The 18377-nt window shown below is 47.5% G+C and overlaps 1 protein-coding gene across 2 annotated transcripts in view; it reads right to left on the bottom strand.

Moving 5' to 3' along the window:
- sec63 (SEC63 homolog, protein translocation regulator) overlaps positions 1-15678 on the bottom strand; it is a 72837-nt gene extending 57159 nt beyond the window's left edge. The window contains exon 1 of one of the 2 annotated variants that reach the window (XM_079531325.1): positions 15414-15678. In XM_079531325.1, the coding sequence (XP_079387451.1) occupies positions 15414-15537 (124 nt within the window). In that variant the 5' untranslated portion in view covers positions 15538-15678. The remainder of the gene's footprint in view (positions 1-15413) is intronic. The other variant, XM_079531324.1, reaches the window with a different exon arrangement.
- Between the last annotated feature and the right edge of the window lie 2699 nt (positions 15679-18377).

Below are 18377 nucleotides of genomic sequence, written 5' to 3'. Positions count from 1 at the left end.
CCCGTAAGGGTCCATTTGGTTCCATGTGTTACACTCTCAGAGTTACAGACCCATAAGGGTCCATTTGGTTCCATGTGTTACACTCTCAGAGTCACAGACCCGTAAGGGTCCATTTGGTTCCATGTGTTACACTCTCAGAGTTACAGACCCATAAGGGTCCATTTGGTTCCATGTGTTACACTCTCAGAGTCACAGACCCGTAAGGGTCCATTTGGTTCCATGTGTTACACTCTCAGAGTTACAGACCCATAAGGGTCCATTTGGTTCCATGTGTTACACTCTCAGAGTCACAGACCCGTAAGGCTCCATTTGGTTCCATGTGTTACACTCTCAGAGTTACAGACCCATAAGGGTCCATTTGGTTCCATGTGTTACACTCTCAGAGTTACAGACCCATAAGGGTCCATTTGGTTCCATGTGTTACACTCTCAGAGTCACAGACCCGTAAGGGTCCATTTGGTTCCATGTGTTACACTCTCAGAGTTACAGACCCATAAGGGTCCATTTGGTTCCATGTGTTACACTCTCAGAGTCACAGACCCGTAAGGGTCCATTTGGTTCCATGTGTTACACTCTCAGAGTTACAGACCCATAAGGGTCCATTTGGTTCCATGTGTTACACTCTCAGAGTCACAGACCCGTAAGGGTCCATTTGGTTCCATGTGTTACACTCTCAGAGTTACAGACCTGTAAGGGTCCATTTGGTTCCATGTGTTACACTCTCAGAGTCACAGACCCGTAAGGGTCCATTTGGTTCCATGTGTTACACTCTCAGAGTTACAGACCCATAAGGGTCCATTTGGTTCCATGTGTTACACTCTCAGAGTCACAGACCCGTAAGGGTCCATTTGGTTCCATGTGTTACACTCTCAGAGTTACAGACCCATAAGGGTCCATTTGGTTCCATGTGTTACACTCTCAGAGTCACAGACCCGTAAGGGTCCATTTGGTTCCATGTGTTACACTCTCAGAGTTACAGACCCATAAGGGTCCATTTGGTTCCATGTGTTACACTCTCAGAGTCACAGACCCGTAAGGGTCCATTTGGTTCCATGTGTTACACTCTCAGAGTTACAGACCCATAAGGGTCCATTTGGTTCCATGTGTTACACTCTCAGAGTCACAGACCCGTAAGGGTCCATTTGGTTCCATGTGTTACACTCTCAGAGTTACAGACCTGTAAGGGTCCATTTGGTTCCATGTGTTACACTCTCAGAGTCACAGACCCGTAAGGGTCCATTTGGTTCCATGTGTTACACTCTCAGAGTTACAGACCCATAAGGGTCCATTTGGTTCCATGTGTTACACTCTCAGAGTCACAGACCCGTAAGGGTCCATTTGGTTCCATGTGTTACACTCTCAGAGTTACAGACCCATAAGGGTCCATTTGGTTCCATGTGTTACACTCTCAGAGTCACAGACCCGTAAGGGTCCATTTGGTTCCATGTGTTACACTCTCAGAGTTACAGACCCATAAGGGTCCATTTGGTTCCATGTGTTACACTCTCAGAGTCACAGACCCGTAAGGCTCCATTTGGTTCCATGTGTTACACTCTCAGAGTTACAGACCCATAAGGGTCCATTTGGTTCCATGTGTTACACTCTCAGAGTTACAGACCCATAAGGGTCCATTTGGTTCCATGTGTTACACTCTCAGAGTTACAGACCCATAAGGGTCCATTTGGTTCCATGTGTTACACTCTCAGAGTTACAGACCCATAAGGGTCCATTTGGTTCCATGTGTTACACTCTCAGAGTCACAGACCCGTAAGGGTCCATTTGGTTCCATGTGTTACACTCTCAGAGTTACAGACCCACAAGGCTCCATTTGGTTCCATGTGTTACACTCTCAGAGTTACAGACCCACAAGGCTCCATTTGGTTCCATCTGTTCACTCTCAGAGTTACAGACCCACAAGACTCCATTTGGTTCCATCTGTTCACTCTCAGAGTTACAGACCCACAAGACTCCATTTGGTTCCATCTGTTCACTCTCAGAGTTACAGACCCACAAGACTCCATTTGGTTCCATCTGTTCACTCTCAGAGTTACAGACCCACAAGACTCCATTTGGTTCCATCTGTTCACTCTCAGAGTTACAGACCCACAAGGCTCCATTTGGTTCCATCTGTTCACTCTCAGAGTTACAGACCCACAAGACTCCATTTGGTTCCATCTGTTCACTCTCAGAGTTACAGACCCACAAGGCTCCATTTGGTTCCATCTGTTCACTCTCAGAGTTACAGACCCACAAGGCTCCATTTGGTTCCATCTGTTCACTCTCAGAGTTACAGACCCACAAGACTCCATTTGGTTCCATCTGTTCACTCTCAGAGTTACAGACCCACAAGACTCCATTTGGTTCCATCTGTTCACTCTCAGAGTTACAGACCCACAAGGCTCCATTTGGTTCCATCTGTTCACTCTCAGAGTTACAGACCCACAAGGCTCCATTTGGTTCCATCTGTTCACTCTCAGAGTTACAGACCCACAAGGCTCCATTTGGTTCCATCTGTTCACTCTCAGAGTTACAGACCCACAAGGCTCCATTTGGTTCCATCTGTTCACTCTCAGAGTTACAGACCCACAAGGCTCCATTTGGTTCCATCTGTACACTCTCAGAGTTACAGACCCACAAGGCTCCATTTGGTTCCATCTGTACACTCTCAGAGTTACAGACCCACAAGGCTCCATTTGGTTCCAAACTATCATTTAGCTGGGGACACCCTGGAACTCCCTCAAGGACCCTTGGGGGTCCCCGGACCCCCTGGAACTCCCTCAAGGACCCCTGGGGGTCCCCGGACCCCATGGAACTCCCTCAAGGACCCCTGGGGGTCCCCGGACCCCACTTTGGGAACCACTGCTTAATAGAGTCAACATTTGATGAGGTCTGCGTTTGCATACTCTGGATAAATGTGTACCGTTTGGTCGTAGGTTGAGGCTTCATGTCCACTAGGGTGCTTCATATCCACTAGGGTGCTTCATATCCACTAGGGTGCTTCCTATCCACTAGGGTGCTTCCTATCCACTAGGGTGCTTCATATCCACTAGGGTGCTTCATGTCCACTAGGGTGCTTCATATCCACTAGGGTGCTTCATATCCACTAGGGTGCTTCCTATCCACTAGGGTGCTTCATGTCCACTAGGGTGCTTCATATCCACTAGGGTGCTTCATATCCACTAGGGTGCTTCCTATCCACTAGGGTGCTTCATATCCACTAGGGTGCTTCATATCCACTAGGGTGCTTCATATCCACTAGGGTGCTTCCTATCCACTAGGGTGCTTCCTATCCACTAGGCCCTTTCTGAAACCAGTCCCTTGACTTGAAGTGCTCTCGGGAGGTTCCCTCGTCAGAAAGTGCCCCTCCAGCTGAATCAAGTTCCCTTGATTAGGGTGCATGGGTATAAAAAACTGTTTGGAAATACACTCGCCCTCCTTGTGCAGAAACAGGAAACAGACACCATTCGTTGCCATGGTTACCATCATGCAATTGTGTTACCTGTTATTTTGTTTGTACAGTTATATTGCATTGCATCGTGTATGTTTGTGTGACATGTGGATTTCATTAATATGGAAAAAGGAAATACAGCGTGACTGTCAAAAATGACATGTCATATACATCCATGGTGTTTTTAAATCATTGTGTTAAAAGTTGTTTTGTTTGTGTGGTTTCATTTATAGTTTTTTCACGGTGGGGTAAATAAAGAGCCCTTGTGAACATCAGTTGGAGCATTGTCTATTCTGCATCAGATGAAGATTGTTTAGGAGGAGTGTATTTATCATTTATTTGTGGTGGTTCTTACATTTGTAGGTCGCGGTTTCCATGCGGACACAGATCAGGGCTGCACAAGGCAATCGAGTCTAGATCGGCACAGACTCGCTCTTGAGGGCTTTATAAGCCACTTCCACTCAAGGCTGCTTGGTTTCGGACGACACTTAATATGGCGCAGCCTCGCGTGAACGCGCATATCGAGGGCAAGTGTGTAGAGCGAGTGGCGAGGAGCTGGTTTCAGAAAGGGGGCTAGGGTGCTTCCTATCCACTAGGGTGCTTCATATCCACTAGGGTGCTTCCTATCCACTAGGGTGCTTCCTATCCACTAGGGATCCACTAGGGTGCTTCATATCCACTAGGGTGCTTCCTATCCACTAGGGTGCTTCATATCCACTAGGGTGCTTCCTATCCACTAGGGTGCTTCCTATCCACTAGGGTGCTTCCTGTCCACTAGGGTGCTTCATGTCCACTAGGGTGCTTCCTATCCACTAGGGTGCTTCCTGTCCACTAGGGTGCTTCATGTCCACTAGGGTGCTTCATATCCACTAGGGTGCTTCCTATCCACTAGGGTGCTTCCTATCCACTAGGGTGCTTCCTATCCACTAGGGTGCTTCCTATCCACTAGGGTGCTTCCTATCCACTAGGGTGCTTCATATCCACTAGGGTGCTTCCTATCCACTAGGGTGCTTCCTGTCCACTAGGGTGCTTCCTGTCCACTAGGGTGCTTCATGTCCACTAGGGTGCTTCATGTCCACTAGGGTGCTTCATGTCCACTAGGGTGCTTCCTATCCACTAGGGTGCTTCCTATCCACTAGGGTGCTTCCTATCCACTAGGGTGCTTCCTATCCACTAGGGTGCTTCATATCCACTAGGGTGCTTCCTATCCACTAGGGTGCTTCCTGTCCACTAGGGTGCTTCATGTCCACTAGGGTGCTTCATATCCACTAGGGTGCTTCCTATCCACTAGGGTGCTTCCTATCCACTAGGGTGCTTCATATCCACTAGGGTGCTTCCTATCCACTAGGGTGCTTCCTATCCACTAGGGTGCTTCCTATCCACTAGGGTGCTTCATGTCCACTAGGGTGCTTCATATCCACGCATGAAATGTTTGCTCGTAAAACTAACATAACATTGTGGGTATATCATAGTCTTACTGTGTAAAACATTACATCGCTCAAATACGGAGCCTGTCAAACAAAGCACCGTGCACACAGTGGCCTCCAATATGGCACAGTGTATGTGTATGTATCAAAGCACCGTGCACACAGTGGCCTCCAATATGGCACAGTGTATGTATATGTATCAAAGCACCGTGCACACAGTGGGCTCCAATATGGCACAGTGTATGTATATGTATCAAAGCACCGTGCACACAGTGGCCTCCAATATGGCACAGTGTATGTATATGTATCAAAGCACCGTGCACACAGTGGCCTCCAATATGGCACAGTGTATGTATATGTATCAAAGCACCGTGCACACATGGCCTCCAATATGGCACAGTGTATGTATATGTATCAAAGCACCGTGCACACAGTGGCCTCCAATATGGCACAGTGTATGTATATGTATCAAAGCACCGTGCACACATGGCCTCCAATATGGCACAGTGTATGTATATGTATCAAAGCACCGTGCACACAGTGGGCTCCAATATGGCACAGTGTATGTATATGTATCAAAGCACCGTGCACACAGTGGGCTCCAATATGGCACAGTGTATGTATATGTATCAAAGCACCGTGCACACAGTGGGCTCCAATATGGCACAGTGTATGTATATGTATCAAAGCACCGTGCACACAGTGGCCTCCAATATGGCACAGTGTATGTATATGTATCAAAGCACCGTGCACACAGTGGGCTCCAATATGGCACAGTGTATGTATATGTATCAAAGCACCGTGGACACAGTGGGCTCCAATATGGCACAGTGTATGTATCAAAGCACCGTGCACACAGTGGGCTCCAATATGGCACAGTGTATGTATATGTATCATCGCAAAGCGCCGATTATCAAAAGATAATAATAAATACTAAACAGTGCAGGTCGCACACTGGTACACAGAGCACCAGAAAAGAGAACACAACAGGAGAGGGGGCATCATTGGCACACAGCCCGAGAACACAATGCAAAATATAACATTTGGCAGTAGACCTACAGCAGGCCTACTGCAGTAGGCCGGCCTGCTGTAGGCCGCCTGCTGTAGGCCTACTGCACTAGGCCTGGCCTAGGCCTACAGCAGTAGGCCTACTGCTGTAGGCCTGATGTAGGCCTACTGCAGTACTGCAGTAGGCCTACTGGCCTACTGCAGTACTGCAGTAGGCCTACAGCATAGGCCTACTGCACTAGGCCTGGCCTACTGCAGTAGGCCTACAGCATAGACCTACTGCAGTAGGCCTGATGTAGGCCTACTGCAGTACTGCAGTAGGCCTACAGCATAGGCCTACTGCAGTACTGCAGTAGGCCTACAGCATAGGCCTACTGCACTAGGCCTGGCCTACTGCAGTAGGCCTACAGCATAGGCCTACTGCAGTAGGCCTAGGCCTGCAGTAGGCCTGGCCTAGGCCTACAGCAGGCCTACAGCATAGGCCTACTGCACTAGGCCTGGCCTACTGCAGTAGGCCTACAGCATAGGCCTACTGCACTAGGCCTGGCCTACTGCAGTAGGCCTACAGCATAGGCCTACTGCACTAGGCCTGCTAGTAGGCCTACAGCAGTAGGCCTACTGCACTAGGCCTGGCCGCAGTAGGCCCTAGGCCTAGGCCAGGCCTAGTGCAGTAGGCCTACAGCAGTAGGCCCACTGCAGTAGGCCTACTGCTGTAGGCCTACTGCACTAGGCCTACTAAGGCCTACTGCAGTAGGCCTACAGCATAGGCCTACTGCACTAGGCCTGGCCTAGGCCTAGGCCTACAGCAGTAGGCTACTGCAGCAGGCCTACAGCAGCCCGGCCCATGTTTCTATGTCAGTGGTGCTCAACCTTTTTCATGTCAAGGACCCCCAGAATTATCTCTATTGGGCCACGGACCCCCATCTCAAAATATGTTGTTCCTAAAATATGTAAACGACATGACTTCAGCTTGTGACTGCAACTTGTTCCTGTTCGCAGATGACTGCACTGCTGGTCTCGGACAGGAACAAACTGCAGGTTGAAAAGACCCTCAGCTCTGAACTCGGTAGAATCTGCACCTGGCTCGCTGATAACAAACTATCTTTACACCTGGGAAAAACTGAATCCATTCTCTTTGGATCTAATAGTAATCTCAGCAAGGCAAATGGCTTCTTGGTTAGAGTGGGTTACAGTTACAATATTATCACACGTAAAGATGAAATTACCTACCTAGGTTCCATCCTGGAGGCTAATCTTTCCGGTGATAAAATGGCCACCAACGTAATCAAAAAAAGTCAACAAAAGAACAAGATTCCTTTACAGGATCTCCTCACTGGTCGACAAAAACACCTTGAACACCTTATCAGGAGCCCTCGTATAAGGCTTCTTTGACTATGCATGCACCTCCTGGTACCACAGCACCTCAAAGGCCCTTAAAACTAGGCTCCAGACTTCCCAAAACAAACTGGTCAGGCTCCTACTTGGCCTCACACCCTGAACCCACCTCACCCCTGCCCACTTTGACCGACTGGAATGGCTTAGGGTCGACGACAGAGTACAGCATCTTGCAATGGGTCTGGTCCACAAGATTCGATACACCACCAAGATACCCATGTACCTGTCTAGATACTTCCTTAATGTTAACGAAGTCCACACCCACAACACCAGAGGAAGTGCAACGAACCATGTACAACCCAGATTCGGCACAAACAAGGGACTAAATTATTTTCGCTCCTATGCCACCAAAATGTGGAACGCCCTACCAACAGTCATTAAGACATGCAAATCCCTTGACTCCTTCAAAACCGCTCTCAAAGGGCACCTACGGATGGCTGCAATTCCAAACTGGCCCCCGTAAAAATCTGAATCCCTCCCCCCCCTTTTTCCCCCTCACTGTATATGTCTCTTTTCCCTTTTTACCTCTATGATGAATTCCTGTTCTGTTCTTTGACTATATATAGAAGTGTCTATTTGTACGTCTCTAAATGTTTTGATGAATTGAACATGGTGGACCCTCTTGTAAACAAGTGTAATGCTTAATTGGGTCGTCCACTCACAGTTAACAGTCTTTTGTATTGAGTTTGTGCTTGAAATGTACTGTAATTCTGCAAACTGTTAATAAATATTTCAATCAATCAATCAAAATGAGCTTGTATATCTGCTATTTTTCAATAGCTAAATTTTTTTTTTTTTTATAATTATTTTTTTATTGGGTGGTTGAGTGGTTACAATCAATAGCTAAATTTTAACATTATGTTTAAAACACCAAAAGGGGTTCCCTTCCCGCCCAGAATGGTTTAACCGATGTTTACAGAGCAAGCAGTAGCCACGGCCGAGCCTCCTGACCACGGGTCAACGTCAAACAAACACCTGTAGCCTTCCTCCATTTGCTCAGCTATCTTTACACTACGTGGCCCTGTGTGTGTGCGTGCGTGCGTGCGTGCGTGCGTGCGTGCGTGCGTGCGTGCGTGCGCGAGTCCAGAGCTAATCTCGCAAACCGACCGGCCGACGGCCGTACCAATCAGTGCCAAACCGTGCAGCACACTGGTCAGCACACTGACTGCTGGTCAGTCGGTCACACATCCACTAGTTCTATGTATTATAGAGCAGAGATTAAAATAGGGTGCATTTTGCATCCCAAAACACAGTTTATAGTTAAGGGACACAATAAAACAACGACCTCTGCATCCACGGGATGCACTACTGTACTGTTTTTTATTCTAGTTTATTTTGCTAGCTTTAGTTATATCCATGTAGAAAACAGAATAAGAAATGATTATTATAACCACATATTATATCCTGCCTGGCTGTGTCCGAGCACAAAAACAGCGTTTGATTGGTTTTGTCACTGTTGTTTTTCAAGCCTGTTTTCTCAACTCGCTGTTTCTCTGCAAGACATTACTCTATAAGCCATATCTCCAAAACTGGTGGGTCAAACTGAACAACCAATATGTCAATTTGAAGCTATGATTCCCTGCTGCCACGCAGATCTACAAGCTCATAGCGCGCCACCGAGTGGCACGCTATGACCTTGTAGGTCTGCTATTTTTGAAAGATCGTGAAAATGTGGCACAAATCTTTGAATATATATTATTACGGAAGACTTTTTATTTATTTCGACGTCAGGCCTAAATGGGTTAAATAGCGCCTTTATCCAGGGCGCTTTACATAGACTGTGCATTACACACACACACACATTACATTCACACACACACATTCACACACCGATGGCGGAGGAAAGCATGCAAGGCACCAACCTGCACATCAGGAGCAATCAGGGGTTCAGAGTCTTGCTCAAGGACACTTGGACACTAACTCTGGGGGAGCCCACAGGGATCGAACCGGGAACCTTGCAGTTCCTATCCGGTCACACTACCCCTGAAGCCCCCACTTATTACCCACTTATTACATAAGACAGGGTTCTGTTTCTTAAACCCATTCTGGGCGGGAACCCCTTTTGGTGTTAGCATTATGTTGTGCTTTACTTTAGCTATTGAAAAATAGCAGATCTACAAGCTCATAACGCCACCGAGTGGCGCGCTATGAGCTTGTAGGTCTGCTATTTTTGAAAAATCGAAGAACGACTGACATAGAAACATAGCTTTTTCAGAAAACTGTCAGGATGTAGAAGACATTTTTAGAATCTGATCTCAGGTCAAAATGGGTTAAGCTAGCATCAGTTGGCATGTTGTCACCAGTTAGCCTCCTTCAGGAAGGGAGGGTCCAAAATGAACCCTCACATCTTACACAAGACAGGACAGGACATGACAGGGTGTTTTAAGGGCCCGTGTGGGTCCATTTGGTTCCATGTACAATTGTACACGCTCTCCCAGAGCCATCTAATAGCAGAGTTAGGACATTAAGGGGGCAGAAACCGAGCACTCGAGCGCTGTTCATGCAGCCTGAACTGAGACAAGCTGGAGTTGGAAATACATTGTTTTCAACGAGGGCGGCGCAAATAAGAGCTATTTTAGGCATGTGTGGAACATGACAACTGTAATGTTTATGTTACTACATAAACAATCTAAAATAAAGGGATTTAAGATCATTACAGCTGGGCTGTTGCCCTGAGTCCAATGCATTTCTGCCTACTTCCGGTCCATTTGTTGTCCCCATTCTCAATAGAAGTCTATGTAGGAGAGCCTCCATTGGACTGAAGCCCCATGAAGTGAACGCAGTTTGCGTAACTTTATCTTCTATGGCTCTGGTCATCATCAGTTGGTGCTTACAGCGAGTCTCTCTCTGACGCCCTGTGGGAGTCCCTTCCACAGCCCTGGTCCAGTGCTTACAGCGAGTCTCTCTCTGACGCCCAGTGGGAGTCCCTTCCACAGCCCTGGTCCAGTGCTTACAGCAAGTCTCTCTCTGACGCCCTGTGGGAGTCTCTTCCACAGCCCTGGTCCAGTGCTTACAGCGAGTCTCTCTCTGACGCCCAGTGGGAGTCCCTTCCACAGCCCTGGTCCAGTGCTTACAGCGAGTCTCTCTCTGACGCCCTGTGGGAGTCCCTTCCACAGCCCTGGTCCAGTGCTTACAGCGAGTCTCTCTCTGACGCCCTGTGGGAGTCCCTTCCACAGCCCTGGTCCAGTGCTTACAGCGAGTCTCTCTCTGACGCCCTGTGGGAGTCCCTTCCATAGCCCTGGTCCAGTGCTTACAGCGAGTCTCTCTCTGATGCCCTGTGGGAGTCCCTTCCATAGCCCTGGTCCAGTGCTTACAGCGAGTCTCTCTCTGACGCCCTGTGGGAGTCCCTTCCACAGCCCTGGTCCAGTGCTTACAGCGAGTCTCTCTCTGACGCCCTGTGGGAGTCTCTTCCACAACCCTGGTCCAGTGCTTACAGCGAGTCTCTCTCTGACGCCCTGTGGGAGTCCCTTCCACAACCCTGGTCCAGTGCTTACAGCGAGTCTCTCTCTGACGCCCTGTGGGAGTCCGTTCCACAGCCCTGGTCCAGTGCTTACAGCGAGTCTCTCTGACGCCCTGTGGGAGTCCCTTCCACAGCCCTGGTCCAGTGCTAACAGCGAGTCTCTCTCTGACGCCCTGTGGGAGTCCCTTCCATAGCCCTGGTCCAGTGCTTACAGCGAGTCTCTCTCTGACGCCCTGTGGGAGTCCCTTCCATAGCCCTGGTCCAGTGCTTACAGCGAGTCTCTCTCTGACGCCCAGTGGGAGTCCCTTCCATAGCCCTGGTCCAGTGCTTACAGCGAGTCTCTCTCTGACGCCCTGTGGGAGTCCCTTCCATAGCCCTGGTCCAGTGCTTACAGCGAGTCTCTCTCTGACGCCCTGTGGGAGTCCCTTCCACAGCCCTGGTCCAGTGCTTACAGCGAGTCTCTCTCTGACGCCCTGTGGGAGTCCCTTCCATAGCCCTGGTCCAGTGCTTACAGCGAGTCTCTCTCTGACGCCCTGTGGGATTCCCTTCCATAGCCCTGGTCCAGTGCTTACAGCGAGTCTCTCTCTGACGCCCTGTGGGAGTCTCTTCCATAGCCCTGGTCCAGTGCTTACAGCGAGTCTCTCTCTGACACCCTGTGGGAGTCCCTTCCACAGCCCTGGTCCAGTGCTTACAGCGAGTCTCTCTCTGACGCCCTGTGGGAGTCCCTTCCATAGCCCTGGTCCAGTGCTTACAGCGAGTCTCTCTCTGACGCCAAGTGGGAGTCTCTTCCGCAGCTCTCTAGCAACTTTCTCACTCCCATGCAAGGGTTTACAATTCCCAGAAAATAAACAAAACGACGTAACTACTCACCGACACAAAGCATGCTAGACCTTAACCCATTTTGACCTGAGATCAGATTCTAAAAATGTCTTCTACATCCTTCTACAAATAGCAGACCTACAAGCTCATAGCGCGCAATCGGTGCCGCGCTATGAGCTTGTAGATCTGCTATTTTTCAATAGCTAAAGCATAACATAATGCTAACACCAAAAGGGGTTCCCGCCCCCAAAATGGGGGTAAAAGTTTATTCTCGAAGCTGGGAAGCGTCTCAGGTCCCCAGCTTCTCTAAAATGCACTATTTTAGTCATGGAGTCAAATTAATCCAACCAGATCGGTGAAGGCAAAACCCGGAAATGCCGTAGTAGAAGAAATAACTCTGTCCGGTACGTTCAGGGTACATTGCGTTATTAAAATGGCACAAAGTATATTTTAGAGAGAAGCTGGGGACCTGAGACGCTTCCCAGCTACGAGAATAGACTTTTACCTTAAGGTCTAGCAGGCTTTGTGTCGGTGAGTAGTTACGTCGTTTTGTTTATTTGCTGGGAATTGTAAACCCTTGCATGGGAGTGAGAAAGTTGCTAGAGAGCTGCTGAAGAGACTCCCACAGGGCGTCAGAGAGAGACTCGCTGTAAGCACTGGACCAGGGCTATGGAAGGGACTCCCACAGGGCGTCAGAGAGAGACTCGCTGTAAGAACTGGACCAGGGCTATGGAAGGGACTCCCACAGGGCGTCAGAGAGAGACTCGCTGTAAGCACTGGACCAGGGCTGCGGAAGGGACTCCCACAGGGCGTCAGAGAGAGACTCGCTGTAAGCACTGGACCAGGGCTGCGGAAGGGACTCCCACAGGGCGTCAGAGAGAGACTCGCTGTAAGCACTGGACCAGGGTTGTGGAAGGGACTCCCACAGGGCGTCAGAGAGAGACTCGCTGTAAGCACTGGACCAGGGCTAAGACATAATGGACTCCCACAGGGCGTCAGAGAGAGACTCGCTGTAAACACTGGACCATAAGCTCTAATGCGTTGCATTTAGAGCTATGTTACTCTCAACTTCCGCCGCTCGCATGAATGCAGACCAGCCTCTCGTCTTTAGCGTAAATAAAAAGAACGTTTGTGCTACTCACCAAAACAAAGGCCGGTTGTGTCATTAGAAAGCCTACTTTCCTTAGTGGACGCACTCTGAGCCCCCCCACCACACGTATAAATGGTACTTTTTGGCCAAAAGGGGATTTTGTTTCCACCGTGAAAAAAATACTTTTAGTTACTCCACTGCGCCTTCTAGCGATATTGCCCAGAGAATTGCCTCATAGAGAATATTTCTCCTACGGTGAAAAAAAATCCCTTTCTGGCCAAAAAGTACCGTTTATATGTGTGGTGGGGGGTTCAGAGTGCGTCCACTAAGGAAAGTAGGCTTTCTAATGACACAACCCGCCTTTGTTTTGGTGAGTAAACACTCTGTTTATTTACGCTAAAGACGAGAGGCTGGTCTGCATCCATGCGAGCGGCGGAAGTTGAGAGTAACATAGCTCTAAATGCAACGCATTAGAGCTATGGACCAGAGCTAGACCACTTCCTTCAGTAGGGGAGGGAGGAAAGGGGGGTTTCCAAAATGAACCCTCACATCTTACACAAGACAGGGCAGGACATGACAGGGTGTTTTAAGGGCCCATTTGGTTCCACCATAGTACACTCTCTCCTAGAGTCACAAGCTTTGACAGTCAGAAACCACTGGCATTTATACTTGTTCATCATAAGCTAGCATCAGCAGACAGTTATAGCAGCATGCATGTCAGCTATAAGCACCCTTATAGCTTCCTTGAGGAAGGAAGGAGGATTTCCAAATGAATCCTCACCATATCATTACACAAGACAACACAGGGTGTTGTAAAGGACCCTCACGGGTCCATTTGGTTCCATCCGCAACGCTCTCACAGAGTTCAAAGCTATAGAACAACTATAACAACTCACATGTGTACCGTTTATATTAAGCTAGCATCCTCAGTTAGCTTCCTTCAGGAGGAGGATGAGGGTTCCAAAATGCACCCTCACACATTACACAAGACAGGACAGGGTGTTTTTATAGACCCCTGCGGGTCCATTTGGTTCCATTCACAACACTCACAGGTTGTCACAACAACAACAACAACCAGTCACATTGGTAACGTTCCACTTAAAGAAATATGTTGTATGGCATCAGTTAGCATGCTAACTTGCTAAGCTAACGGGGAGATTCTCCATGGGAGGAACAATTACAGTCAACACTATAGGACAGGACAGTGTGTTTTAACTAAGAACCCCTTGAGGGTCCATTTGGTTCCACCATGAACACACGCTAGCATCGTAACGTCTCACTAATTCACTTAAAGAATAAGAACATGAATAAACCTTGATAAGCTATGGATGTGGCATCAGTTAGCATGCTGGCATCAGTTAGCATGCTACTAGCATCAGTTAGCTTCCTCCTGGAGGATGGAGGGGGGGGTTCCAACATGAACCCTCAACATATGACACAACAAGAGGGTGTTTTAAGGACCCTTTACGGGTCCATTTGGTCACATTAACACAACAATAACAACCAGTCGCATTGGTAACGTTTTTCACTTAAAATACTATATCGAATAGCATCAGTTAGCATGCTAAGCTAACGCAGAGCTCCAGGGGGAGGAACGAGACATAAGACAGAATGTTGTAGGACCCTTTAGGGGTCCATTTGGTTACATTCTCAACGCTCCGAGGTTGGGACAACAACCACCGCCTCTCACATTGCTAACGTTTTCACTTAAAACAGTGGTTCCCAAACGTATTCACTCCAAGGACCCCCAAATTAACACTAAACATTAGCCCCGCGGACCCCCCAGTAGAGAAGATAATGCCAGGGACCCCCATTAAAGATAATGCCAGGGACCCCCCATAAGAGAAGATAATGCCAGGGACCCCCCATTAGAGAAGATAATGCCAGGGACCCCCATTAGAGAAGATAATGCCAGGGACCCCCCATAAGAGAAGATAATGCCAGGGACCCCCCATAAGAGAAGATAATGCCAGGGACCCCCCATAAGAGAAGATAATGCCAGGGACCCCCCATAAGAGAAGATAATGCCAGGGACCCCCCATAAGAGAAGATAATGCCAGGGACCCCCCATAAGAGAAGATAATGCCAGGGACCCCCCATAAGAGAAGATAATGCCAGGGACCCCCCATAAGAGAAGATAATGCCAGGGACCCCCCATAAGAGAAGATAATGCCAGGGACCCCCCATAAGAGAAGATAATGCCAGGGACCCCCCCATAAGAGAAGATAATGCCAGGGACCCCCCATTAGAGAAGATAATGCCAGGGACCCCCCATTAGAGAAGATAATGCCAGGGACCCCCCATAAGAGAAGATAATGCCAGGGACCCCCCATAAGAGTAGATTTATACAGAGATTCTCAACCTGTTTGATTTCAAGGACCCCCAAGTGTGACATGCATTAGTCTATACGGACCCCCCATTTAATGGCATTTCTATCTCTGGGACCCCCACATTTATATTGTAAAATCAATGTTGATTTAACTCTGACACTAGTGTACAAATGTGTTTTACACTCACAGAGTTACAGACCCATAAGGGGTCCATTTGGTTCCTAACTATCATTTAGCTCGGGGGGGGGGGGACTGGAACTCCCTCAAGGACCCCCACTTTGGGGACCACTGCTTTAAAGAATATATATATATATATATATATATATATATATATATATATATATATATATGATGGCATCACACAGCTAGCATGCTAAGCTACACACGGAGCTCCAGAGGGACAGCGGGGAGGGACCCAGCGGCTCAGCCGGCTCACCGGCGTTCTGGTCCCGCGGCCACAGGTAGTAGGTGGCGGGGATGACGATGAGGCCCACGAAGGACGTCAGGAAGTAGAAGAACGTGTTGCCGCTGTCGTCGTACTGGAACTGTTGTCCTGCCATGGTGCTGGTGCTGCTTTGTTTCTATTAGTATTAATATGTTGTTGTTGTTGTTGTTGTTGTAGGGGTGGTGGTGGGGGGGGGGCGTCCACCAGCAGCCTCCTAGCATCCAGCTAACACAACACACTATAGTAACTGTTACTGTACTCTACTGTCTATCTGTTGAATGCCAGGGGGGGGGGGGACGGGGGGGGGACGTGTTGCCAGGTTTTGGGACTGAAATAAGCGAACCAGGTCCATGAAATGAAAACAATCCCAAAAGAAGCCTGATTTAATTTTTTATTTTTGTAGGGCCTCTATGTCCAGCTAGTGGTGTATGGAACACATGGTGTGGAGACGGTGTATGTCCAGCTAGTGGTGTATGGAACACATGGTGTGGAGACGGTGTATGTCCAGCTAGTGGTGTATGGAACACATGGTGTGGAGACGGTGTATGTCCAGCTAGTGGTGTATGGAACACATGGTGTGTCCCAACACAAACCATTGACAATGAATGGACAACTTTACGTCATGATGATGTACGATAAGAGCGCCCCTCACTTCACACGGGTGTGATTTATTTTATATATAATATACATATATATTAAATTAAATATATTTAATGGCTATTTGAAAATAGCAGATCTACAAGCAAACAACAACTATACACTTTAGAAACAAGCCCAAATAAACAACTACAAGTCAGGAACAAGACCAAAAAAGTATTTAAAACTGTTACTTTTCAGAAATAAATAAGCCCAATCAAAGTCGCTTATAATAATCCGACATGGCAACACTGGTAGGGGTGTACGTGGTTTTACGCCTGCGCACTAGCGGCTGGCTGGCAGACAGACGTGTCAAGATGGGTATGAGGACGGTGTGAGTTGTTGCTTTCAAACTCCACAGCGCCCCCTGCCGACTGGAGAGCTTCTCAGACGTTATTGATTGATTGATTGATTGATTAATTGATTGATTGATTGATGTATTTATTAACAGTTTGCAGAATTACAGTACATTTCAAGCACAACTCAATACAAAGACTGTTAACTGTGAGTGGACGACACCATAAAGCATTACACTTGTTTACAAGAGGGTCCACCTTGTTCAATTCATCATAACATTTAGAGACATACGAATATACATAGTCAAAACAGGAAATCATCAGGATTGATCGATTGAAAATGTTAATCTTATTTCAAAGGAAAGCACAGGTCAGTACAAACACTGCTACTTTGAGGACGAAACCATGAGAAGCACTATAAAGACTTGTTTCCATCAGGGTCTTCCATTTTCAATTCATCCGAACATTTTAAAGACGTACAGATATACACTTCTATGAAGAAAAAAAACAGGAAATCATATATGCCAGTCAAAGAAAGTAAAAAAGGGAAATAGCGTGTAGTTAATCTTGTGGACCAGACAAGAGGGGTGAGGTGGGTTCGGGGTGTGAGGCCAAGTAGTAGCCTGACCAGTTTGTTTTGGGAAGTCTGGAGCCTTGTTGAACAGCCTTTTTGAACAGGGACAAACGTTTCGGCTATCCAGCCTTTCACAATGCCACGCCAGACTTCCCGGTCCTTCATTACCATCCCCAGTTCCTGCTTAATGATGCATGTGTCCCTAGCGATGACATCAGGGTACGACAGTTTTCTACCTCTGGTCTGCTTTGAGGCAGGACTCCAGAGAAGAAGGGAAGATCAGCTCTGTAGCAGTGGCCGGAAAACTGTGTTCTTCTGGATCGGACTAGTGAAGAAACACGGGGAAGGTTGCCGTATCCAGCCTTAAAGGACCACTTCACCACTTTTCAACTTCTCTTCCTATAATTGGTCCTAACTAATGTTTAGGATAAAATACCACAATTTTTTCCTACTCAGTCTGTGTCTCATAGGAAGGCTGTGGGCAGTTCAGAAACCCGTCCACCAGTGACATCATCGATGGTGAATCCAAGCTAATAGAAACGGCAGGCTTTCTTTTCCTGAAAAGTTGCAATGCAAAAGTTGAAGCCATCGTTCTCACGATAATACAAATCTAAATATATTTTAAAACAAATCTTGTTTAAAAAAAATCTGCCTAATGATGATGTCACTGGTGGACGGGTGTCCGAACTGCCCAAAGCCCTCCTATGAGACACAGACTGAGTAGGAAAAAATGGTGGTGTTTTATCATGAACATTAGTGAGGACCAATTATATGAAGAGATGTTGAAAAGTGGTGAAGTGGTCCTTTAACCAGTGTGATGAAGGCTGGATAGCCCAAACGTTTGTCCCTGTTCAAAAATGCAATACATATTTTGAACTGAAGTCTTGGTGTGTGAAACTCTAGATTCAGCCCATGATCTAAGCAGCTGGTAGAAATCTAGAGTTGCAAATTGCGGCTATAATGTACCCAGCTTTCATGCTATAATGTACCCAGCTTTCATGCTGTAATGTACCCAGCTTTCATGCTATAATGTACCCAGCTTTCATGCTGTAATGTACCCAGCTTTCATGCTATAATGTACCCAGCTTTCATGCTATAATGTACCCAGCTTTCATGCTGTAATGTACCCAGCTTTCATGCTATAATGTACCCAGCTTTCATGCTATAATGTACCCAGCTTTCATGCTATAATGTACCCAGCTTTCATGCTATAATGTACCCAGCTTTCATGCTGTAATGTACCCAGCTTTCATGCTATAATGTACCCAGCTTTCATGCTATAATGTACCCAGCTTTCATGCTATAATGTACCCAGCTTTCATGCTGTAATGTACCCAGCTTTCATGCTATAATGTACCCAGCTTTCATGCTATAATGTACCCAGCTTTCATGCTGTAATGTACCCAGCTTTCATGCTATAATGTACCCAGCTTTCATGCTGTAATGTAC

Source organism: Electrona antarctica (genome assembly GCF_951216825.1).
Source record: "Electrona antarctica genome assembly, contig: scaffold_104, whole genome shotgun sequence".
Classification (NCBI taxonomy): Eukaryota; Metazoa; Chordata; class Actinopteri; order Myctophiformes; family Myctophidae; genus Electrona; species Electrona antarctica.
The sequence above is the reverse complement of the archived record's forward strand: the minus strand, read 5'-3'. Positions and strand labels throughout refer to the sequence as shown.